Below are 26267 nucleotides of genomic sequence, written 5' to 3'. Positions count from 1 at the left end.
CGTGGGCATGGGGAGGTGCCAGAGGTGGGGGTTGAGGAATAGGGGTGCATTCATTGTTCCCAATGCAAAGAAATTTTTCTTTTCCCACCTATTTCCATTATTTTTAAATCTATAACTGTAATGCCCTGTCAGTCTTTCCACCCCACCCCACCCCCACTAGAGCTGTACCTTGAGTACCTGCCATCCATTCTTAATTAGCACATTCTCTTAGATAATATCACCACCTTTTACACTTTGTCTTTGTTCCTTTGTCTGTGACATCTTTTGATTATCTGCTCCTATCACTGCTTGCTTGTCCCTACAACCACCTCCCCCCCCCCCCCACTTCTCTCCCCCTCCCAAACCAGCTTATATTTCACCCCTCTCCTAACTTTACTCAGTTCTGCTGAAGGGTCATGAGGACTCGAAACGTCAACTCTTTTCTTCTCCGCCGATGCTGCCAGACCTGCTGAGTTTTTCCAGGTAATTCTGTTTTTGTTTTGGATTTCCAGCATCCGCAGTAGTTTTTTTGTTTTTAACTCTACAGCCTTCTGGACTCAATAATGAATTCGGCAATTTTAGATCATAACCTCTGCCCCCATTTTATTTCATTTCATGTTGTATTTTGGTTTGTTTTTTCTGGTTTCTTTCTTTATTCCTTCACTGCATTTCGACGTCAACTATGCAGCCACTCGCACTTCTTCTGGACACACTTGGTTGTTTCTTTATTTTCCCCGTTTCATTCCCTTTGGTACTATGAAACCTTTTGTCATTTAATCTCTCCAGTGACCCTTTAACAGACCCTGTTCTTCCTCACACATTTTCACTGGCTGAAATCCTATTACATCTTTCCCTCAGATCTGGTGAAAGCTCATCGATATGAAATGTTGACTCTGTTTCTCTCCGCAGATGCATTCTGATCTGCTGAGTATTCCAGTATTTTCTATTTCTGTTTTTATTTAACATATCCCAGCATCTGCAGCATTGTACTTTTGTATTATAAAATGTCCCTATTGTTTAGATTCCAATCTATCATTAGCAGAGCCGCACCCATCGCCCTTTGAACCAAGCTACCACCCAATCAGAATAAATGATGCAAAGGGGGCGGGCACCCGACTGAGATGGGACCAATGAAATGGCTCGTTGCTAAGGGTTCGTTTAGAAACGGTTCAAAATGGCGCTGGTGGGGGAGAGCGAGAACAGAGAGAATTTAACGGAAGAAATCCCGGAATATGACCGACGGAAAGAGAAGATGGTGGAGATCCTGCAGCGGAGGGACCAAGAGAGGCAGCTGGAGGTGGAGAGGAGGAAAATGGCCAAAGATGTGACTAGCGTGAAGGAGGAAAAGTCCAACTTCTTCACCGCGGCGTTTTCTGAGGAGAAGGCGAAGATCGAAGCGCTGCTGGAAAGCTGCGAAGGCAGCGACAGAACCGCGCTGAGCACCCGCTTCGAGGAGATCTCGCGGAAGATGCAGCAGCTGCAGAAGTTCGTGAACGACAGCATGATGTTCCTGTCTGCCTACGAGCTGCGCCAGGCCCAGGACGCCGTGCAGAAGTTGCAAGGGATGGTGGTGGAGAAGAGGGAGGAATGTCTACCCAAGAAGAAATTCGCTTTCAAATCCCGCAGAAAGGAAGGTGCCGGCCCCAAAGAGCCCAAACCCGCCGATTCCCCATCCGACAACAAACCCAGCGACCCCACAGTGATCGAGGAAAACCTCTGCGGCTTTTCGGACGCCGACTCTCAGGTGTTGGTCCGGCGGGCGGACGAGATCACTGGGAAAGACGTGTTGTTGACTAGGTTGTCCAACTGCGTGGTGAAGCTACTCGGCTCGCCCAACACACTGCATGTCAAGAATGTCACCAATTCCAAGGTGTTGTGCGGACCTGTCTCTACCTCAGTGTTCATTGACCAGTCCATTGGCTGCACGTTTGCCTTCGCTTGTCAGCAGCTGCGAACGCATAATACTAAGGATGCAAATGTGTATTTGCACGTGACCAGCAGAGCCATCGTAGAAGATTGTACTGGAGTTTCCTTTGCTCCGTTTAACTGGAAGTACGAAGGCATTGAAAAGGATTTTGAGCTGGCAGGCTTAGACAGAACGAAAAACAATTGGAATATTATTGACGATTTCAATTGGCTCGCCTCTGACCATTCCCCTAACTGGAGTATTTTGGCTGAAGAGTCTCGAATAACTGATTGGGACGAAATCTTAGCGCCATAAATCTATCACGTGCCAGAAGTCAGTGTTTGCTGAGCAATCGGAGAATGTCGTGACTTAATTGCAGCTGTTCCTATACTTGAATATAAAATAAATTTCACGGACTAAAAGAAAGGCAACTTATTTAATTTTTGGTCCTATTTGTCGGACAGTAATTGGTATGTGTTGAAGCTCAACTTGTACAAATTCGCACGTTTTATTGTGAAGTATCTTGTCTATGACAATGGTACATGCAATGTAACCTTGTCAACGTTTTGTTCTTGTGTTTGAGTTTCTATTGACATGTTAGTTATCATACTGTTGGAATGTAGATGATAAAGAATAATTTAAACTAATTTTAGCATGCATAACAGTAATAGATGAAATTAAAAAGTCTTCTGTCACTTGGTGATTCTGACCATCTTTAACTAGCTTGCTTTTGATTTTCTATAGGGTCAATATCGACTTTCTATAGGGTCAATATCTGCCAACACAAATCTACAAGGGTTGAAATTGAACCACATTGTACATGTCTTGCAGATGGAAAAAAAGATGCAGAGGTCCAATGTGGGAGGCCAACCTCTGTCTGAATAGGAGTGAAAGCAAGTCCAACACCATATTGGTGCTCTAGAGGTGTTTCCTGCCAATAGATTTAATAAGAGGTCAAAGATTGAGCAGACTTGCACCATACAAGCTCTGACTAGTTTTGTATTTCCGGCTCTACAACAGTTTAACCCGTTGTACTTAAAAGGAACTGTTGGAGGTCTTCAATGCATATTAAATTTCAACTATAAAATTGTTTCCACGTAAAGACGAGAGGAGAAGCAATGGTTGGACCACTAGCAGCCTTTGCTCTGCCCCATTCCGACTGCCTTCTCCAGGCTCCACCTGAGAGCTGTTGGTGGCGTCACTGTGGCCTGAAGTTCATCTCGTGCTTATTTTTGATTTCTCATTGGACTTATTAAAATGAGGCCCAATATCACTCAAGGTGACCAGTTCTGGTACGTGACCCCGTGTTTAATTTACCTTACTAGTGGGAATAAATTTCAACTATGTTCTAGCTTAGACTTCAGGGAAGCTGTCTGGCTACATTAGTTTTGAGAATTTTCACCTACTGCACTGAAATTGTGGTGAGGGGCGGATGAAGAGGAAGGAGGGGAATATTAATTTCATCCTATAAGGCTCCTCCACAATTGATATTGTCAATACAATAATCTTAAACTATGAAAGCTAAATAGTTAAACTATATTTGATGTAAAAACATATGCACCTTTTCCTTAATTATCATCTTTTCCACCTATTTAAATTTCATCCTTCATTTTATTAATGCCTTATGGGCCTATTCCATTTTGGGGGAATGTCCCAGGGACAGGCTGGGAGCAGAATTGGCTATCTACTCCACAGGCCTAGAATAATAAAGGCCTAATTAGGGGCATCACCAGGACTTGCCCACCAGTGGAGCAGCCAAGGGTGAAAACCACCAGCTCATTGGAGGCTGTGGTGGGTGGGAGCACCAAGCTATGCTGAAGCACCTTCATGGAACCCAGTCTGCCTCAGCAGTGCCCACCTCTTCCAGTGGAACTGCAGAGGCTCCAGAGCTGTGAGCCCTCAGGGACCTGCCACCATCCTTAATAGGTATTCTGCCCATTTTGTTTGGTTAGTTGAACATGTAATGTTAGGTACAATTTTGTACAAAAAAATGAGTTTTCAAAATATTTTATATAGTTATCCCCCTTTAAAATAATCAATATTCTGCAGATGCTGCTTATCTGATAAAAACAGAAACTGCAGGAAACATCAGTAGAGTAGATCTGTGGAGAGAGAAGGCCAGGTTGACTTCCGGTCCATAGTCTTGTTTCAGAGTCACATCCCACTTAACCTTGCTGCCTCAGGAGGGGAAACCAAAGAGAAACTGGACCAATAAAGAGAAATTTGCAAAAGTCGAAGAATCGGATGACAACATTGGTTGTTTCCTAGTCGTGTAAAGGAACTACTGATTACCTCACCAAAGTGAAGTAATGAAAATAGAAAATTGAATATGACAGCTAATCAACAAGTACTGTTTTCAAAAGATTGTTTAGTCTGTGTTCCAAACAGGAATCAAATGAAACCAAGCTAACGAAAGTTACTAGTAGGTGTAGAAGTACGATGAATGTTTCTAGTAAAAATACTTCTCAGAATTTTATTTTGGAAGATTTGGTATTAAATCATAGTTTCGGTGAGAAGCAGCAACATTGCTGTACTAGAACAGAGTTTGCATTTGCTCATTTTCAGAGTCTGATCTCAATTATATAGTGTGGAAATGTAGTAAGGATTCAACAATAATCCTATATCAAGAAGGAAGATCAGAGGAAAGTCATCCCCAGTATATTTTTACATAGGTCCAGGCAACTGGTTCAGGATAGCTTGAGGTCTCTTTGCTACATTAGCATCATTAGTGAGGCTGTGCCCACATTTGCTAAAGAAGATATTCTGTCCTGTCATTTTCTGCTCTAGTGCAGTGGTCCCATAACAAATTGACATTACTGTATTCCATTACTTACTGCAGCCTAATTACTGCCTAAAAATAATGCTGTATTAAAAGCCCTCCCATTTCCTGCCGAGCGGTAAATGCACAGTATCAGCTGGCTAGTTGACTATGGGTGGAGGATGACTGTTTCTGTCAAACCTGATCCAATCCTCACAACATGACTACAAATATACAAGACCAAAGGTCCATTGCCCATATTATGTATTCCACAGTAAGTCTTAATGGGTGCATGGCAGGAGAATTGGAAATTAGAATAGCACCTTAAGTGCTAGGTCCAGTAAATACCAAGTCTATTGAGCCATTGGATGTGGCCTGTTGGATTGTGGACTAGACCCTTGCAGGTACAAGGTAAATTTTGAAATGTTTACGCCCCTTGGACTGATAACTTAGATATTGAAGCAGACCATGCCTGCATGCAACATGACCTGAACAGCATCGGACTTGGGCTAGTATATTGCAAGTAACATTCGTGTGATACAAGTTCTGGGCAATGATGATCTCAAACAAGAGACAGAATAACCAGCTCTCTGTGACATTACCATGGTCAAATTCCCCCACTATCAGCATCCTGGGTGTTACCATTGACAAGAAACCTAACTGGACCAACCACATAAATACTGTGGCTACAAGAGCAAGTCAGAGGCTGCAACAAGTGACTCTTGACTTCCCAAATCCTTCCCACTGCATGCAAGGCACAATTCAGGAGTGTGATGCAATACTCCTCACCTGCCTGGATGGATGCAGCTCCAATATCATTCAAGAAGCTTGACATCATCCAGAACAAAGCATTCTGCTTGATCAGCACCCCATCCACTACCTTAATGATTAATTTCCTCCACCACTGGCACAACACAACTGCACCTGTGTGTACTATCTACAAGATGCACTGCAGTAACTCACCAAGGCTTCTTCCAAAGCACCTTCCAAATCTGCAACCAACCAGTATCAACTAACACCAAGTAGGAAGACAAATTTTGTTACAAAGGAATTGAAGTAAAAGCGTAATGACATTTTACTACAATTATTCAGACCAATGATAAGGTGACAGCTAGAGTACTGAGTGCAGTTTTGGTCTCTTTAATGAAGAAAGGACATACTTGCCCTAGCTGGAGGGAGTACAACAAAGATTCATTCAATTGGTTTGTGGGTAGAGGGGATTATCCTATGAGGAGAGATTTTGTAGGCCAGGCCTATATTCCCTGGAGTTTAAAAGAAGAGAGGTGACCTAACTGAAGCATACAAAATTCTTAAGCAGCTTGTCAGAATAGTTGCTGAGAAAATGTTTCCCCTAGATGGGACATCTAGAGAACAGATTCATAGTCTCAGAAGAAGGGATTGGCCAATTCGGACTGAGATGAGAAGAAAACTCTTCATTCAAAGAATTGGAAGTCTTTGGAAATCTCTATGCTAATGAGTGTGGATGCTAAGCCATTGAGTATCATTGCCTGGCACTTGTGGGCAAGAATGTTACTTGCCACTTATCAGCCCAAACCTAAATGTTGTCTAGGCCTCAAAGCATGTGAGTATGAACTGCTTAAGTATCTGAGGAGTCACAAGTGAAACACTGCAAACATCAGCAAACATCCCCACTTCTGACCCAATGATGGAGGGAAGGTCATAGATGAAGCAGCTGAAGATGATTGGTCTTAGGATGTTGCGCTGAGAAACTCCTGCAGCAATGTCCTGAGACAGATGATTGTCCAACCAGCAGAGAGTTTCCCCCTGAATTCCATTGACTTCAATTTTTCTAAGGCTCCTTGACGTCACACTTGGTCAAATTATGCCTTGATGTCAAGGGCAGTCATTCTCATCTCACATCTGGAATTTAACTAATTTGTCCATGCTTGGACCAATGCTGTAATGAGATCTGGAACTGAGTGGTCCTGGCAGAACCCAAAGTGAACATATGTGAACAGGCTATTGCTGTGTAAGCGCCACTTGATAGTAATGTCATTGACATCTTCCATCACTTTGATGATGGTTAAGAGTAGACTGATGGGGCAGTAATAGGCAGCAAATGATTTGTCCTGCCTTTGGTGGACAGGACAGACCTGGACAAGTTCCCACATTGTTAGGGAGATTCCAGTGTTGTAGCAAGACTGGAACAAATTGGCTGGGGGTGTGGCTAGTTCTGCAGCACAAGGCTTTGCTGGGTCTAATATCCAAGAATTTGAACCATTCAAGCCTGCACCATATCTATGGCCATGTATTTAACTTCCCTAATCTAGTCATTCAGTGAAGTCTAGTATACGGTACCAGTAAAATTTTATTTTACTCTTTTGAGGAATTTCTTCTTAATCCACCTCAACTCATGGAACTTATTTTTGCAAGACCTTACTCCTGTTTATTTTAAAATCATTAGTTCTGACATAAACCACAGCTTCTGCCTGAATGTCTCTCTTTCTCCAAGAGTTTCTGCACCAGTTCCATTGTGTGTGTTATGTTGGCACCATGGAGAAATTCACCATTTGGGGATCACCAGCTTGGGTAAGATAGCAAAAGGCTGCTAACTGAGATACACCCATAACTTTGTTATGTGAGGTGAAATTATATCTGTCCTTCACTTCCAATGATATAGCTCAGCAATACATGTATCACCTGGGACATCCAGCCTCAGCCCCAATCTCAGCCCAAGATCAGCAGCAGATTAATGCAAGGCCTACAGCACCCATGCTCGGCGGTCCCATGGAATCCGAGGTCCCACCAAAGAGTTTCATTTAAGTAGCATTTTCAAATGTATTATTATTAATGCAAGGTGAAAATATTCAATTGGCCTATTTGTATGCCTCTGTATGTTAATAGGTTGTTGGGGTGGGGTGGTGGTGGTTGTTGTGCAGGGAGTGTAGATGGATCCCAAATGGTCATGGTGTCTATAACCTCAATAACTCTTAAACCCTACCCAAGATATGTTCTTTGGAAATAAGGCTTGGATAGAGACAAAGAAATTCCTAACAGGGATAGCAGTATTTATTATATACTGTATTGAGGGATAGAGAGATAAGACCATATCAATACTGAGTGCTTCTCCCCTCTGTTGACTCCCACTGTTCCCTAGGAAGACTTACCAATTCATAGGTACTATATAAACGCAAATTGTTGTGCATCACCGTTTTTGAGAGGTGCGGAAATTAAAATAAAATTCTGAAGTACAAGGATTGAGAAAGTAACATCTGCTGAACCCTTAGCCCAGTATAAACCCCCTCTAAACATAACGTTTTGTGCAGATCATTATCCGAACCACAGCTTTAAAAGGACTCGACTGGTAGAGATCTATTTATATTTGATCTCAATGTTCATTCCAGGGTATTGACCTATATTTAAGCTTACTTAGCTTATTAAGTTGAATTTTTTTTTTTTGCTTTCATTATATTTGACACGAGTAAACCTGATGCACATAAAGAGTGTGCACGATATTAATTCGATAATAAATGATCCATAAAGTTGTTCCAAGCGAAAAGAATTTTCGGTTAACACCCTGGCCCGGCGTTTCAAACGCAAGGAAACTTGCAGGTGAAGATACAAGCGCTGACAACTTGAGGGCAAAGCAATTACACGGTAAAAATGCGGATTAATTTCAATCGCTCATCTGGGGCAGAGCTTTCTCTAAATGATTAGCGATAAAACCTATTACTGGTTTTAAGGTGACGTCTTGCAGTCTCAGATTTTCTCTACTGCATTCTGGAAGAGCTATCTGCTTTGCCGGGGAAAGGACCGCCAAAGTTAGGTTTAGACGAGGACTATTTCCCCCCTTCTGGCTTGGCACATTGGAGAGCGCATAGTTTCCATAGGATCCGTGTGTCAATTTTAGATTCGCTTTTAGGGTAGTCAGTATGGAGGGACACAAGGTTGAGTTAATCTCAGGCGGACTGTCTCCTGCCCTTTCAGCACCCATGCCCGAATCTTACTGATTTACCCAAAGCCATTCTTCCACTTCGACTGATTCGACTTCAGTTGTAAATAGAAAATGGCCATTCTGAAAATCAAGTTCAACTTACAGAAACGAGTCAAGTTGGCTCAGGGGCTGTGGCTCCTGAACTGGTTCTGTGTATTGGCAGGAATTGTTATCTTTGGAATGGGTTTGTTCCTTAAGATCGAGCTCAGGAAACGAAGCGAGGTGATGGACAATGAGGAGAGCCATCTGGTACCCAATTCCCTGATCCTGGTGGGCATCCTGGCCTGCGCCATCAACTGCTTTGGGGGCAAGTTTTGCTACGATTCCCTCGATCCGGCCAAGTACGCCCGGTGGAAATCTCTCCTCAAGTTCTACCTGGCCGCCTGTTTGTTTTTCACTTTCCTGACCTTCCTCACTGTGCTGTTGTGTTTTCTGATGAAGTTTTATCTGGAGGATACTCTGGCCAAGGGGTTGAAGAACGGTATGAAATATTACCGAGACACCGACACGCCAGGTCGTTGCTTCATGAAGAAAACCATCGATCAGCTTCAGATCGAATTTCGCTGCTGTGGAAACAATGGATTCCGAGACTGGTTTGAAATCCAGTGGATCAGCAACAGATACCTGGACTTCAGCTCCAAGGAGGTGAAGGAGTAAGTAGAGCAGGAAAACTAGCGGGGTGGGGTGGTGGCGGGTGGGTGCAGTGAGATGAGTCTTACTGAAATGTGCATGGAAGATATGTCTTACTCCTCGCCTTAACTCGTGTCTTTATTGAGTTACAACACTAAGGACGGAATGGAGATATAAAATGCATTGGCCACAGTTTTTTTCTGCGCTAGTTAAGTTTTGAGCCCTAAACACTCCCACCATCTCTTCCCCACAGCCGTGTTAAGAGCAATGTTGATGGAAAATACCTGACGGACGGGGTCCCATTCAGCTGCTGCAATCCGGGCTCCCCTCGACCCTGTATCCAGCAGCAGATCACCAACAATTCAGCCCATTACAGCTACGAATTCCTGACCGAAGAGCTGAACCTGTGGACTCGAGGTTGCAAGCAATCCCTCCTCAACTATTACAGTAACATGATGCAGTCTATGGGAGCACTGGTCCTATTCGTTTGGACACTAGAGGTAAGAGGGCCAATAATTCTCACAAGCTCGAAAAAGATTCGAACCGGGTTGCAAACCTTACTAGGAAGAACGTCCTTGTCAAATGATTCTCGTAAAAAAAAAGGATAAAAGTTTTTACTTAATTACGAAAATGTGTCTATCAAGCAACAAATAGGATATAGCAATTGCGCATCTTTAATTATAAATGCTAAAATCCCGATTATAAATCCGGGAAATCTTTGCACTTTTTGAGTGTCATGGAGATACAGCAGGAGCTTTGTTGGAGAATATTTCCAGGGACGCAGGGCTGCATGTTTGTGTGTATTTTTCGAGGGGGGGAGGATCTTTTCTAAAAGGTAGAAAAATCAACATGAACGAAAGTAGCTTGATGTTTTCGATTCTGCCTTACCACCCTGCAAAACAACCAATGAACTCGGCTCCTCTATATAATGTATGCTTGGTCAGAATGCTTAAGGAAATTTAGTGTTGTTTCTCAGATTCAGCACAGATGTTAGATTTACTAACAGCCTAACAGCAAAAGCAAGCTCTTTGTCCTGATGAGTTTATGTGGGCACTCCATAAATTTGATCAGTCTAGATCTTACAAAGTTTGACATATTGATTCAAGTGGAGAGAAGGTTTTGATAGTTACCTTTGTATTACTGAGCATATTCTTTATATACAATCACAATTTATCTACAGGATCAATATGAGCCAGATTAGATTATACAGACTACTACAATAAGCTCTGCAAAAGAAAAATACTGTGGATGCTGGAAATCGGAAATAAAAACAGAAAATGCAGGAAATACTCAGCAGGTCAGGCAGCATTTGTGGAGAAAGAATTAAGCTGTTTCTCTTTCTCGACAGATGCTGCCTGCATTACCCTTGCACCAAGTCCAGGTTCACACTTTGAGGATGAATTGTGCTGTTTCTCTGTGGCTATGTCAATGAATTGTTGATAGTCTTAGTTTTTGTTGTATCAAAGTGAACTTTGAAGTTAAACATGTTTTCTAAAGCATTGTTGCTAGGTAGAGTCCTAATTCGCATGTATGTATGTATATTCGTATGTACATTTATAAAAGTAATCTATACCAAGTCTTTAGTCAGCATGAGTAAGTGCTGAGATGTAATATTAAAACAAATCTTGACACGGTATTATTTGGACTATTGTTGCTGGTTTGGGATGGATCATGTTTTAATGTCTTTATAGATTCAAGCTTTTGTAACCTTTAAGTGGTGCCAGCCTTGGCTCAGTTGGTAGTACTGTTGCCTCAGTCAGAAAATCATGGGTTCAAGTTCCACCTCAGGGACTTGAACATACAATCTAATCTGATATTTCAGTGCAGTACTTGGAAAGTGCTACACTGTCAAAGGTGCCATCTTTCAGATGTCACATTAAGCCTCACATGGACATAAAAGTTTCCATACTGGTGCTACCAGTAGGAAGGCTCTCCAACCTAATGTCTATTCCTCAAATAACATCACTGAAACGAGTACCTGGCCATTTAACTCGTGATTATTTGTGAGTCTTGCTTTGTGCAAATTACCTGCCACACTTTCTGATATAACAACAAACAGTGAGTACAATGAAGCTCTTCTGAATTGTAAAGTGTTTTTGTATGTCTCAGGTTGTAAAAGGTGTGAGTCTTTCTCTCATTATACCCTATGTTTATTCACCCTTGAAAAATTCAGGTTGCATTCAGTACTTCTTCTGGATAACCTCCACATATACAAACTCGGAGGTGCGTGCATGTGTAGAGGAGAACATCTAAGAAACAGGAGCAGGAGTGGGCTATCTGGTCCCTCAATCCCACTCCACCATTCCATAACAATGGCTGATCTGATTGTGGCCTTAACTCCATTTTCCTGCCTTTCCATTTTACTCCCTTGTAGATCAAAACTCTGTCTAACTCAGCCTTGAATATACCAGCCTCCCCTGGTTGCTGGAGAAGATTAATGATCCTCAGAGAAGAAATCCCCCCTCATCTAAATGAGACACCCCTTATTTTTAAAACTGTGGCCCCTCGTTCCAGATTCCCCCACAAGGGGAAACACCCTTTCAGCATCTACGCTGTCAAGCCCCCTCAGAATCCCATATGTTTCAACAAAATCAACTTTCATTTTTCTAAACTCCAAGGAGTATAGGCCCGAACTATTTAACCTTTCCTCATTAGACAACTTCATCCCAGGAGAAAGAACATTCCTTGGAATCAATGCAGAGAAGAGGGGAGAAGAGAGAGGGAAATGATTGGCAAGGAGGAAAGACTATGATAGGATAATCATACATGAACTATGGATGAAGCTTGTTAGATGGGAATTGCTGATAGGGAGGGTGTTTTCTCACTTAAGATGTATGATTATCAGACTATGTAAGCAAAAGAAATTGATGTCACATTTACAAGTAGTGAGTGTGTTTTCTCATATTCCACACATTGTTGCATTGCTGCAAGGTCCAGACCATCTTCCTCAATAAAAAAGAAACCAATCCAGTATGGAAATAACTTTACTACCTTCCCATCCCAGATAAGATTATGCCATGACATTCACACTCCAGGCAAATCTCTAAATCAAAGTCAAGATTCTCCAACCAAAAAGGTCAAGATTAAACCAGTTAAACATTGTGTTGTCCTATAACCCTTAAATGTTACACCAAAGGTACTTATCATAGCTGTTCAGCCATGGTAACAATCTCATCTGAGTCAGAATGTTATGGGATCAAGTGCCACACCACAGACTTGAGCATAAAATATAGGCTGACACTCCCATGCAGTACTGAGGAGTGCTGCACTTTTAAAGTTGCTGACTTTCAGGTGAGATATTAAACCAAAGCTGTGCTGGCCCATTCAGGTGAATATAAAAGATGCCATGGCACTATTTCAAAGGTAAGCAGGGTAGTTCTCTCTGATATAAAAACTGGAAGTATTAGAAATATGCATCAGATCTTGACACATGTATGGAGGGAGAAATAGAGTTAAAGTTTCATGTGGATGACCATTTATCAGAAATCATTCTGACAAAAGATCATTGACTTGAAACATTAACACTGTTTCTCTCTCCTAAGCTGCTGACAGACTTGCTGAGCACTTCCAGCATTTTCTGTTTTTATATCAGGTTTCCAACATCTGCAGTATCGAGCTTTTGTATTACTTCACCCTGATATCCTGACTAATATCTAGCTCTCTACCAGAACTAGTAAAACCAATACAAAAACAGAAACACCTGGAAAAACTCAGCAGGTCTGGCAGCATCGGTGGAGAAGAGCACAGTTGACGTTTTGAGTCCTCATGACCCTTCAACAGAACTAAGTAAAAATAGGAAAGGGGTGAAATATAAGCTGGTTTAAGGTGGGGGGGGGGGGGGTGTTTGTTGGGACAAGAAGCCAGTGATAGGTGGAGATAACCAAAAGATGTCGCAGACAAAAGGACAAAGAGGTGTTGAAGGTGGTGATATTATCTAAAGGAATGTGCTAATTAAGGGTAGAAAGCAGGACAAACAAGGTACAGATAGCCCTAGTGGGGGTGGGGTGGGGTGAAGGAATACTAAAAGGGCTAAAAGGTAGAGATAAAACAATAGGTGGAAATATATTTTAAAATAATGGAAATAGGTGGGAAAAGAAAAATCTATATAAATTATTGGAAAAAACAAAGAGGAGGGGGAAGAAACGGTAAGTGGGTGGGGATGGAGGAGAGAGTTCATGATCTAAAATTGTTGAACTCAATATTCAGTCCGGAAGGCTGTAAAGTGCCTAGTCGGAAGATGAGGTGCTGTTCCTCCAGTTTGCGTTTGAAGTTGAGCTTCACTGGAACAATGCAGCAAGCCAAGGACAGACATGTGGGCTTGAGAGCAGGGTGGAGTGTTGAAATGGCAAGCGACAGGGAGGTCTGGGTAATGCTTGCGGACAGACCGAAGGTGTTCTGCAAAGCGGTCACCCAGTCTGTGTTTGGTCTCTCCAATGTAGAGGAAACCGCATTGGGAGCAACGAATGCAGTAGACTAAGTTGAGGAAAGTGCAAGTGAAATGCTGCTTCACTTGAAAGGAGTGTTTGTGCCCTTGGACAGTGAGGAGAGAGGAAGTGAAGGGGCAGGTGTTGCATCTTCTGTGGTTGCATGGGAAGGTGCCGTGGGAGGGGGTTGAGGAGTAGGGGGTGATGGAGGAGTGGACCAGGGTGTCATGGAGGGAACGATCCCTACAGAATGCCACCAGGGGGGGTGGAGGGAAGATGTGTTTGGTGGTGGCATCATGCTGGAGTTGGCGGAAATGGCGGAGGATGATCCTTTGAATGCGGAGGCTGGTGGAGTGATAAGTGAGGACAAGGGGAACCCTATCATGTTTCTGGGAGGGAGGAGAAGGCGTGAGGGCGGATGCCCTCATTTCCAGCATCCGCAGTTCTTTGCTCCGACGCTGCCAGACCTGTTGAGTTTTTCCAGGTATTTGTTTCTGTTTTTGTTTTGGATTTCCAGCATCCGCAGTTCTTTGCTTTTATCTCTAGTAAAACCAATTACCTGCCATTATCTGATTACTATTTGTAGGACCTCAGTGTGTGCATATTGGCTACCACATTCGTTACAAGTGCTTAATTGGCTATAAAGTGCTCTGGGTTGTCTGGAGGTTGAAAAAGGTGCTAAATAAATGCAAGTCTTTCTTTCTGTGCTTCAGAATTGCTAATTAAAAACAATTCTGATTAAGCATTTTGTACCTTTTTTTTTACTTCCATTACTGCATGAATAGGAACAATGGTAATGAAAGAGAGTGACATGGTGCCTTCATGGAAGTTGGTGGGTGGGGCAAGGGGTGGCAGTAGGGGTAGGAGGAATGAAAATTTCTTAACCAAAGTCAATGCCAACATTCTGTTTCTAATCAATCATTCAAATCAGTTATAATGGGTAAATTGAATATACCAAGTGTAGAAACATTAACTTTTATAATGTTAAATAATGATGGAACAATTTATTAGAATTCACTTCTCCGGCCATAAATCCTACATCTCAAGTGTACAAAGTTTCCTTAACTGAATTCTCATGTATGAAATGATGAGTTTCACATATATTCTTTACCCATTCAGAGTTTGAACATTTCTCCTTGGGTTGACCATGGTGGGTCAGGTGTTTGATCTAGAATTTGGAAAACTTGGTGCAGTTACAGCTGTGTTAACATTCCGTTATAACAGGACATTCAGTTAATGTCATAAGCCAAGACAACGAGACAGTGTATTTATTACCTTATGGGTTCAGTAAGATTGGCACCAAAGCAACCTAAATTCAATACTCATCTAACTGTAATGTTGCCTCGTTCTGGTTTCCGTCCTGGTCTTTCGGAGGCTTGTTCAGGGCAGAGCTGTAAAATCATATTGTGACATAATTGCAAGCAGGGAACTTGACATTTTGAATCTATTAGTGCAATTGTTCCAAACCAAGGGCATTGGAACTCTGAACAGCCTCTGTACACTTCACAAGTCAGCAGCAGAGAGCATTATTCCAACAGGTCAGGTAACTCAACTACAAGAATGCCATGAATGGCTTAAGACCCACATGCCAGAAATCAATAGTACAAGACAGAAAGACCCAAATTCAGTTGGTTAATAAAAAAAAGGGCCTTTTTTTTTGGTTAGCTGGGATTTCAACAAGTATGAAAATCCAGTACCACACTTAGGCAGAAAGAAACAGAAATAGGACAGGATGAACTGACTTCTTCCTGAAATTGTAGACAGGGAACCAAGTTACTAGAACTCATAATGGTAGCCTGTTTTTGTACAATATGGAATGCACGCTCTCTACATACCCCCTTTAGCTAAATCCAGAGATCATAGGAAAAGATCAGTGAGAATCAACTCCCCCCAACCCTGCAATTGTTCTCAGAGCTTAAAACATGCAGTATGCCAACAAAGAGCATTTTTAAGTTTCCTACCGCATGCCTAGCCAGAACTAACTCATAGAATCACAGAATTGGCATGGCGCAGGAGGGGGCCATTTGGCCCATCATGTCTGCACCAGCTCTCCAAATGAGCAACTCAACTAGCCTTCTCCCCGTAACCGTGCATATTCATTCTTTTCAAATAACAGTCTAATTTCCTTTTGATGCTTCAATTGAACCTGCCTTCACCACACTCTCAGGCAGAGCATTCCAGACCCTAATCACTCGCTGCGTGAACAAGTTTTTCCTCATATCATTATTGCTTCTTTTATTAATTACTTTAAATCTGTGCCCTCTCATTCTTGGTTCTTTAATGAATGGAAACAGTTTCTTCCTATCTACTTGGTCCAGACCCCTCGTGATTTTGAATACCTCTATCAAATCTCCTCTCAACCTTCTTTTCTCCAAGGAAAACAGTCTTAACTGCTCCAATCTATCTTCATAACTGAAGTTTCTCATCCCTGGAACCATTCTCATAAATCTTTTCTGCACTGCACTCTCTCCAATGCCTTCACATCCCTCCTAAAGTGCAGTGCCCAGAACTGGACGTAATACCCTAGCTGAGGCCGAACTAGTGACTTACATAAGTTTAACATAACCTCCCTGCTCTTTTACTCTATGCCCCTCTTAATAAAGCCAAGGACACTGTGTGCTTGATTAACTGCGCTCTCAACCTGTCCTGCCTCCTTCAATGACTTATGCACATATACATCCAGGACCCTCTGCTCCTGTACCCCTTTAAGAGTTGTAGCCCCTAATGTATACTGCCTCTCCATGTTTTTTCTACCAAAATGAATCACTTCACATTGCTCTGCACTGAACTTCATCTGCCATTTGCTCACCCATTCTATCAACTTGTCTATGTCCTTTTGAAGTTCTACGTTATCCTCCTCACAGTTCACAATGCTTCCAAGTTTTGTATCATCCGCAAACTTTGGAATTTTGCCCTGTACACCAAGATCTAGGTCATTAATACACATCAGGAAAAGCAAGGGTCCCAACACTGACCCCTGGGGAACTCCATTACAAACTTTCCTCCAGCCCAAGAAACATCCATTAACCACTACTCTGTTTCCTACCATTCAGCCAATTCTGTGTCCATGTTGCTACTATCCCTTTTATTCCGTGGGCTATAACTTTGCCCACAAGTCTGTTGTGCGGCATTGTATCAAACGCCTTTTGCAAGTCCATGTACACCACATCAACAGCGTTGCCCTCATCAACCTCCGTTACCTCTTCAAAAAACTCCACCAAGTTAGTTAAACATGATTTTCCCTTAAGAAATCCATGATGGCTCTCCTTAATTAACCCGCATTGTCCATGTGACTATTAACTTTGCCCCGAGTTATTGTTTCTAGAAGTTTTCCCATCACCAGAGTTAAACTGATTGGCCTGTAATTGCTGGGCTTATCCTTATACCCTTTTTGAACAAGGGTGTAACATATGCAATTCTCTAGTCCACCTGTGTCTAAGGAAGACTGAAAAATTATGACCAATGCCTCTGCAATTTCCACTCTCACTTCTCACAGTATCCTTGGGTGCATCTCATTTGGTCCCAGTGCCTTATCAACTTTAAGTACAGATAACCTACCCAATACCATCTCCTTTTTGATTTTAAACTCTTCAAGTGTCTGAATTCCCATCTCTATTACCATGGCCTGAATAGAATCTTCTTCCTGTTAGAACATTGACTTGCAGGATTATCCAGAGCCAAGTGAGAATATCAATCCAATCCCAGTGACACATTTACTCCACCAGGCCGTCTGATCACACATTAACAGTGTCCAGAGTTACCAAGGGCATACCTGGCTCAGGTATTAGAATACAGGATTCCATTCATCCACCGACAGATATGTCACGTTGGAATTAACAAAATTTCAGAGCAGAGTTTACCAAGGAGGATATTCATTGATTGACCATTAGACAAATGGCAATAACATGATGGTGAGAGTTACTTTCAAAAGCAACAATTTTTTTCATTTGCAGCAAATATAATTTGCAAATTACATTGGCAGGGCACTTTCTAATAATAACCCAATTGCATACTTGAACAGTGCTTTTCCTGTGTGTGAATAGGACTGATTTGAGTAACTGGCTCTATATTTTCTACCTGTACTATAGTTGGCTGTGATGGTTGGAGTCCAATATTTGCACACATCCCTGGATAGCATTGCAAATCCTGAAGACCCCGAGTGCGAGAGTGAGGGTTGGTTAATGGAGAAAGGCCTGAAGGAAACAATTAAATCTCTGCTGGAAAGCATTAAAGAGTTAGGTAAGTTCAATCAGGTAGCAACAGCTGAAGAGGGGAAAAATGAAGAGGCCACAACTGTCACCACAGTCAGCTGAAGAGACTGAAAAAAACCACTGGGGTGGTGGGAAAAGAAACAATTTGGACTCAGAAGGAAATGAAAATTAAATACAATACAAAGTACAATACAAAACCAGATAAATAATTCCCTTTATTGTATAATATGTAATGCATGTACCCTAATAAGGATTTTATTCTCCTGTATTTTGTATTTGTAACCCATCAGATTAAGTAATCCATCTACCATCCATCATATTATGTAATTCATCTATTTACACCTGGATTGTCGACTTAAATGGCGTTAAAGTAATTTTGACAATTTATGCACGATTCAATCAGCAGGAATCTTCTTCCATGCTTTGTACCACATAAAGTGGTAAATATAACAAACGTATTGTGTCTGAATCTGGAAATAGGGATTGTGTGACAACAGTACTTATGTAAACCACTCCTGCCATCTTTAATGTAGCTCAAATGCTATGTGAAGTTATATAGTATATATGCTGTTACAACATAGGGTTCAATATTAAAAGCATCTTCCAAGAAAAAGGACATTTTTCATTAAGTGAAGATTTTCCATTAATATTTTATGTATTTCAAAACTTCAACTTAGAAATTCAAAACAAGATCAAATAAATGTGACATATCAACTTATAGATAGAACTAGAATGTTCTGTCTTCAAAACAGGGATGTTATTAAAAGCAAACAAAATGAATGGGAAATCTATGAAGAAGGTCGGATCAGTTTTCAGAAAACACATGACTTAAACTTTGTCAATATGGTGTTTTCTCATTACTTTCTGAAATCAGCTTCATATATATGAAGAAATCCCTGTCTGACCTATAGTTAAGTCTAACAACATTTGTTTGCAGCTATTCAGTTGGATAGGAGGTGCAGTTAACAAAAACACAACAAACACTCAGTGTACAGGCAGAGTAATTTTTCATGATTTTGTACAGCAATTACTTGTATTACATCCAATTGAAACTAAACCATGGTATGGTTTGCTCATTAAATGTGATATTTATAAATAGTTTTGCTGTCGCTGCCAAAATTTTAGTTGTATTTAGGATAGACTATCAATGTTTCTGAATTGCCTACAAGCTACTAGCTGAAAAAATTCTGTGCAGCATTTCAATTCAGGCAATCTGAAATAATTTTGAAGATGTAATGGAATTTGGAACAGTTTCGAAAGAAGTCTCAAACCAAAGTCCTTCTTGATTATTAGAAATGTTTCTCTGTGTTAGCAGTTTGAGATGCAACTGTCGACTGCAGCTTCAAGGATAAAAGTGCTAAGTATGCTTAACACAGTTTATAGGATTAACTTTTGTAATTCTTTTCAAAGGAAAGACAACTAATTCATCATGGCGTCTAAATACACACAGAAAAGTGTGATAAATATGAGGGGAGAGGATAAACAGTGTCCCATATGCTGCCACATATAATTCTCAAAATAGTCTATAGAAAGTTGACGTGAAATGTATTCATTCATGGGATGTGGACATTACTGGTAACATCAGCATTTCTTGAATATCCCTAATTTCCCTGGACAAGATGGTGGTGAGCCAGCTTCTTGATAACTAAATGGGTTGCTAGGCCATTTTAGAGAGCCAACCAAGATTCAACCACATTGGTCTGGAATATCATACAGGCCAGACTGCTAAGGACAGCAGATTTCCTTCCTTAAAATACATTAGAGTACAAGAAGAGTTTTTAATGACAATTGGTAGTTACACAGTCACCATTACTGATATTAACCTTTAATTCCAGATTTATTTCAGTAACTGAATTTAAATTCTCCATCTGCAGTGTTGGGATTGGAACTCATGTCCCCAGATCATTAGTCTTGGTCTCTGGATTACCAGCCCAGTAACATAACCATTAGGCCACTGTTCCAAAACATTCCCACAACTCCATCCTAAATTAGCAACAACTACTTGCATTGGCAGAGTATCCAGAAATAAATGAAATATCTCAGGACACTTCACAAAGAAACAGATGGAACAGAATCAACACAGTGAAAAGGATACATTCTGAGCAAACTTTCAGAGGCAAAGAGCAAAACAGTACAGTAAAGCAAAAGGAGTTTAGTGAGTGACTTCTCATTGGCACCTGTATGTCTGGAAGCTCTGCACAAATTGTGGGATGTTAGGAGGAGGAGGATACACAACAGGTCAGAGTCAAAGTCTCCCAATCTTCTAATTGAGAATATGCCCATCCATCACTGAGTACTTCTCCCTGCTGAAACCCTTATCCATACTTTTGTTGCCTCGTGGCTCAACTGTCTTCGCTAGCGTCCAAAGCTCATCACTGCACAAGCCCTAACTTGTGAGGATTAGAATTTTGCACACTAAGTCTGCTCGACTATCACTGTTCTCCTCTCCAAATTCCAATGGCTCCTGTTTCCTGAAGCACTGAATTTAAAATCCTAGTATGGATTTACCAATGCCTTCGTGGCCTTGCCCTACATTACGTCTAAAAAGTCTTCCAGCCTGTGCTCTACACTAAACACACTGGGTTTCAAATTCACTGCATCAGGAAACCATTGGAAGTCATCTCGATAGCGATGATAGTCAAGCAGACTTATTGTGGGCTTTAGAATTTTGCACAACTCAGTTTATGTAGTGATGTGCTTTGGTCGCTGTTGAGGAAAGTTGAGCTGTGAGGCAACAAAAGCATGGAAGAGAGTTTCAGCAGAAGAAAGTACTCAATCCTAGTGACAGACTGACATATCCTCAATTAAGAGATTGGGAGAGTCCAGGGCATGAATATCTTTATAATTACAATTGTTGTTACTCCTCAATCAATCTAGCAATAGGCACAGATTGGCCACTGTGAATGTTCCTCCTCACTTCTTCAGATATTCCTTGCAAGAGCAAGGAACTCATTCTTATGGTGAGCCTCGAGTGTAAATGTTGATTGATGCCAGCTATAAACATTTATCTTAGATATCCTGGATGTGAGTGAAGAGTTTTAGTATTGCTTTTATGCTTTTCTCAGTTTGTTTCATAATGTTCAATCCTTCACTGAATACTGATAATAGTGAAGTGTTGTATTCTTATTAAAATGTTAATTTGGAGGCAGTGACATATTTGAGAGGGCTGAAAAGCTCAGTGTTCAAACACAATCCTTCTCAGAAAAAAAATAAACATATACAAATTATTATAATACTTCGATTTGAAAATTACTTGCCTAATATTTGTTGATGTCTGCACATGACTACAAATTCACATTTTGTGAAAGACTGATCCATAAACAGAGGCTGTTCTAATGAGCTAGATGAACTTAAGCTTTCAGCAGAGGTACTTGTTCCTGGTCATTCAATTTACAAACCTTTTATTCAAAAATAAATGGCTAATTCTCATTACATTTGTGTTGCATAAGTGCTTTCCCATCACATTACATGAGAGGGGTCTGTATGTGCAAGGAAAGGTAAGCATCATTGAATAAGGGAGTATGAATAGAAGGCAGGATAGCTGCAAATTTGTATTTGAACACTGGTACCTAAAGATTTGTACAGATATTATTGTAGGACCTGACTGTGTTGTCAAAACACTCAAAATGCTTAACACATGGATTTTTTAAAAATACAGTGATTGCTAGTGCATGAACAAAGATGTCCTACATACCAACAGTCTAAGAAATAACCTTTAGGCTAAATAGGTAGAATGAGTTAAATGTTGAGAGGCCCTACCATGAATATTAAATATGCATCTGGCTTCACTTGCAGAGATTTAAGAGGTAATGACATTTTATGGACTTGTCCTGTTTGGCCCAGACTGAAGATCAACTTCCTCAGGTCAGCTCTAACTGAGAAATGAGGCAGAGTTTTGCTTCTAAAATGGAGGCAGAACTGTAAGAAATTAACTTGAGAAATTCAGGAAATATATGGAGAAAAAAACAGATTAATTTATTCTACCTCTAGATTTTCCAAATGTAATTCATTTTGAAAATGCAAGAACAGAAAATAATCCACATAATTTGCAAGCGGTAAACACTCAGTACTTGAAAACTTCTTTTTCTTGCAATTGGTTAGAATAATCTGCGCTTAACCAAGGTTAACAGTTAAATTGTCAAATCAATTTTTCTAAATAGCATTTTGTCAACAGAATATAGGTGATTTTTGTGGTGTCCATGTTTTCCTTAAAAAAGAGCTGTTCTTAACATTTATCCTGGCCCAAATTCATAAAATAAAATATTTCTATATGACTGTAGGGCAGTGAATATCGTTAAACAGCAGAGAGAGAGAGAGAAAGCGTGAGTGGTGGGTTGGGGAGGGAGGGGGAAAAGAGGGGGGTGGGTGTGAATGGAAACACCTAAGAATGTTAGAAACAAATCATTGGTTTTGTATGTTTTTACTTCCACCTGGGAGTCTGGCTATGGCTCGTGAATGATTAATGTAACCAGGCTTATTCATAGCAATATGAAGGCAACAAACTCTAACAGGTTTCCTTTTCATGGAAAGGAAATAAACTCATGCTGTAATGCTTTCAGTGGGAATATAAAGCTGATGCAATTTCATCCAACAAATTAAGAGAATACCTTGATCTATTTTTACTGTAAGATAAAGGAAGAATTCTAACAGTTACTGAAATAACATTTTTTTTTCACGTATACTACAGCCCAAGATGGAATTGTGCAGTTTTTGCAAGATTATAAAAGATCTCTCCACAGTTAGTCTTTTTCGCAATGACCAATCCTTTTGATCAATAACTAGTTAATACTGACATCTATTCAGTATCCTTCATGTATTTCGCTTAACTCAACAAAAACACCACTAATCTTTACACAATAGCTCTCTTTTCCACTTTTCTGTATCTCTGTTACAAAAATACTAGCCAGAGCCTGATGTATAGAAGTACTGTGCTATAAGTGAATAGAACATATACCACGAATTTAACAAAAACTGCTGTGGTTATTTCATCTCATAAAGGGAACACCGATGAAAACAAAAAGGCTAAACAGGGAAGCTTTGTAAGTTCTCAAGTTCCTGTCTCCTCTAAGTTGCTTTTTTAAATAAAAATAACGTTACTTCAATTTTCCCTCTCCTGAAGAGAACTCATGCTAAGGAACTCGATGGGAGCAATAGCCCTCTATACTTGGTCTGAATGGCCATTTTTGTGTGAGAGAACCTGATTCTTAATGGGTTATTTTATCATTGTCACTATCACAGCCAAACCTTACCCTATCCTCACTAGCATCCACATATACTTCCAGCAGAGGTTCATAGAGAATGATCATATGACAACAGCCTGATTAGCTTTTGCTTTGGAGCTCAAGAAATTGAGGATAACTGCAGAGCTCTTGTTCTGTTGCAGTTGAGAAGCTAAACTCAGGGCACCCCGGGAAACAAAACTAAAATGTTTTAGCATGAAAATCTCAGTACCCCATACAATATATTTTATTGGAGGGACTGTTCAAAATTACATTTGATCAGACAACTCAAACGACATTTATATTAAACACTAAAGTGGAAAAATTTGTAGTGCCTCTTACTGTCAGATTTGCAAATTTATGTATCCAATTGAGGAAAATATTTGGAAAGGACAAGGTCAATGCCTCCAAATACTGAAAACATGAATTCAATAATGCAATCATCAAATACTAGTGAAAGTTAATCCACAGGATGGAGGAAGTGGTGAATCATTTTTTAAAACTAGGTAATATAATTTTCCTACTTACAGAACCTTTTATTAACAAAATACCACCATATATTACAATCCAATTTGAAGCAGTCTTCAAGTTATTAAAAAATATACAGGTCAGGTATTTTATTAATGCCACAGCATTTTCATTTATTTCTGTACCGTACTTGTGATGTCTTCAAATGTTACTTCAAGGTGGAGTAAATAGGATTAAAGACTAATAAGATAATCATCTTAAATTTCAGGATATCATTAAAAACTGCAGCTGCAAGCTATGCAGGAATTACAGAAATACATTAAGCTCACTATTGACAATTTGACAGATCTGGGCCACTAAAGGACGAAGGACCTCAATTATGTGGAACAATGAGAGATACTGAGGTTGTTCTCCTTAGAGCAGGGAAGGTTAAGGGGAGATCTAATAGAGGTGCTCAAAAATGTGAGGAATTTTTTGATTGAGTAAATAAGGGGAAACTGTTTCTACTGGTGGGAGGGTGACCAGAACACACATTTATGATAATTGGCAATAGAACTGGCGGGGGATGAGATGAGGAGATTTTTTACACAATGAGTTATGATCTGAATATTTACAAAGAGTGGAGATTCAACAGTAACTTTCAAAGTGTAATTGGATACGTACTTTAAAAGGAAAAACTTGCAGTGCAATGGTAAAAAGTACAGTAGGCAGACTAATTGAATGTCACTTTCATAGAACTGGCACAGGCAGGATGGGCCGAACAGTCTCTTTCTGTCCTGTGAACAAAGCTTCAAATAATCTAAGGTGTTTTTTTTTGCACAGGTCACAGAACAGAAATGTCTCCACACCACTACATCATTTTTCAAAAAAAAGTTAATTATACTTTTCTCTAAAATTAATCTAAAAATTGTTTCTCTGATTAAATAGCTACTTTTAAAAATGGAGTACTACAGCAGCTTTGGGGAGCTGCTTTGCAGGATAAGTCTAAGGTTCTCTCAATGACAGAGGAGATAAATGCATATCCTATCTGAAAAGTTAAATTTGATCCCTATTCTGTGTTAAATTAGCTTTGCAAATGTATGTGTTCTCTATTTTGGCCTCAGTGACCCTGTAATGGAAAGGGGGAAATAGGAGCCAGTGTTCCAGCTCTTCAGAGTTATCCAGCATGGGTTTCAGCCGATCAGGCTCAGGTTCTCTGCCTTCCAAACTCAACATTGCCCACAAGCAATGGAAATGTCCCTCAGTATGAGTCACCACCTTCAGATAAAAGCAAAGGAATATAAAATAGATGTAGGGGTGTGGGAATTTTGAAAAATAGCTATATGTTTAGTTTTAATGAACTGTAGATCGTGTATACATTTTTGTAGACAGAGATGAATAAAGTAATACGTGAAACTATTAGGAAGTTGAATAAACTCCCCATTCTAATGAAAAATACTGAATAGTTAAACAATTGAGAGATTTCAATCACAAAATATATTTGAAGCAATAGTTACTCAAGAGCATTCATCGAAAATTTGCTATTTTATTGGCATTTTCAGGCTCTCCATTTGAATGAATCTGACAATTTAGCTTAAGGAAAAGTAGGTTTTACAAGAAAATGACTTAGGGATTCAGTTTAGTGTTAATGGGTCAATCATTCCACAAGAGGTAAACTATTTCCCTAAAGTGATTCCTGACTACTAACTACATTCATTTCCCCAATGCTGGGCTTCAGAAACCCCCAATCACGTTTCTAATGTTTTTTCACCATTAAACAAATGTACTTAAATTCCTTTCCTCCTAATGGAACCACAAAAGCCATTAATTATAACTCTCACCTCCATCTTTGATGTCCTTAACAGCAGTAAAACATTTACTTCCTTCCATCCTGGCTGTTCCCAAGGTATGACCTATACTGTTGCTCCCCCAAGTCCAAAGGATGCATGCTGGAGCATATATAATGTACAACTGATTTAGCCATCCATCGCCTGATCTAGCAGATCACATCAAGCCTCACCCTCTTCTGTGAAAATTATCCATTTCTCCAGCAACTCCTTGGAAAGCAAACATAACAACTTTTCCACTATCAAATGTCTCCTTAACCCCTCTCCTCTGTTCCTTTAACCTCCTCCCCAACAAATGTGAGGGCCTCATAGGCGCCTGTTATGACCAATGCAGATTATAAAGTGGAATTATTTAAAAATCCCAGAGGGAAACTTAAAATTATTGATTATGACAGTTGTTTAAAGTGTTATGTTTGAGATGCGACTCCAAACTCAGGAATCAGACCACTAGTTCTCAAGGCTTTACATTAAACTAAATGAAACATTTTATTAATTACACAGGTTAAAATATATACACATGGCTACAAATGACTACTATCATAACTTTTAACAAGTTCCCAAACTAACCTCCATTAAGGCAACAACCACCCATAGACTTAACCAAAACAGCAGGCAAAGCATTTTCACCTTACAAATTCAAAATGAGGTTCTTTCCATTGCGGCCTAGTTGGAGGCTTGCAACTGCCTTTTGATCTTACATTGCCTCTGCCCTGTACACCTGAAAACTACTGAAGTTATACCTACCACCACTGATTGAATTCAAATTCTCATTGTATCACCAGTCTCTTTGAACTTTACCTTTTAATAACGAAACCCCTTTCATTTTTACCAATTTTATTAGTAATTTAAAAAATGGCTTGGTATCTGTTAGAAAAGGGTCAAGTTTTTACC

General features: G+C 40.3%; 2 protein-coding genes across 2 annotated transcripts; both read left to right on the top strand.

Moving 5' to 3' along the window:
- Nucleotides 1-641: 641 nt before the first annotated feature.
- On the top strand, nt 642-2311 carry tbcc (tubulin folding cofactor C). The gene has a single exon (XM_078557144.1). The coding sequence runs from the start codon at nt 1154-1156 to the stop codon at nt 2198-2200; it is 1047 nt and encodes a 348-aa protein (XP_078413270.1). The 5' UTR covers nt 642-1153; the 3' UTR covers nt 2201-2311.
- Nucleotides 2312-8068: 5757 nt separating this feature from the next.
- On the top strand, nt 8069-21297 carry prph2a (peripherin 2a (retinal degeneration, slow)). Its single transcript, XM_078557143.1, has 3 exons — nt 8069-9251; nt 9482-9728; nt 17741-21297. The coding sequence occupies exons 1-3, from the start codon at nt 8671-8673 to the stop codon at nt 17963-17965; spliced, it is 1053 nt and encodes a 350-aa protein (XP_078413269.1). The 5' UTR covers nt 8069-8670; the 3' UTR covers nt 17966-21297.
- Nucleotides 21298-26267: the final 4970 nt, after the last annotated feature.

Source organism: Cetorhinus maximus, chromosome 14 (genome assembly GCF_964194155.1).
Source record: "Cetorhinus maximus chromosome 14, sCetMax3.hap1.1, whole genome shotgun sequence".
Lineage (NCBI taxonomy): Eukaryota > Metazoa > Chordata > Chondrichthyes > Lamniformes > Cetorhinidae > Cetorhinus > Cetorhinus maximus.
Note: the sequence above shows the minus strand (reverse complement) of the source record. Positions and strands in the feature narration are given on the sequence as shown.

Bases quoted from the DNA above. Each gene is read 5' to 3' on its own strand.
- tbcc (XM_078557144.1), top strand. From the start codon at position 1,154: ATGGCGCTGGTGGGGGAGAGCGAGAACAGAGAGAATTTAACGGAAGAA.
- prph2a (XM_078557143.1), top strand. From the start codon at position 8,671: ATGGCCATTCTGAAAATCAAGTTCAACTTACAGAAACGAGTCAAGTTG. The intron at 9,252-9,481 runs GTAAGTAGAGCA...TCTTCCCCACAG, and splicing joins AGCTCCAAGGAGGTGAAGGA to CCGTGTTAAGAGCAATGTTG. The intron at 9,729-17,740 runs GTAAGAGGGCCA...CCTGTACTATAG, and splicing joins TATTCGTTTGGACACTAGAG to TTGGCTGTGATGGTTGGAGT.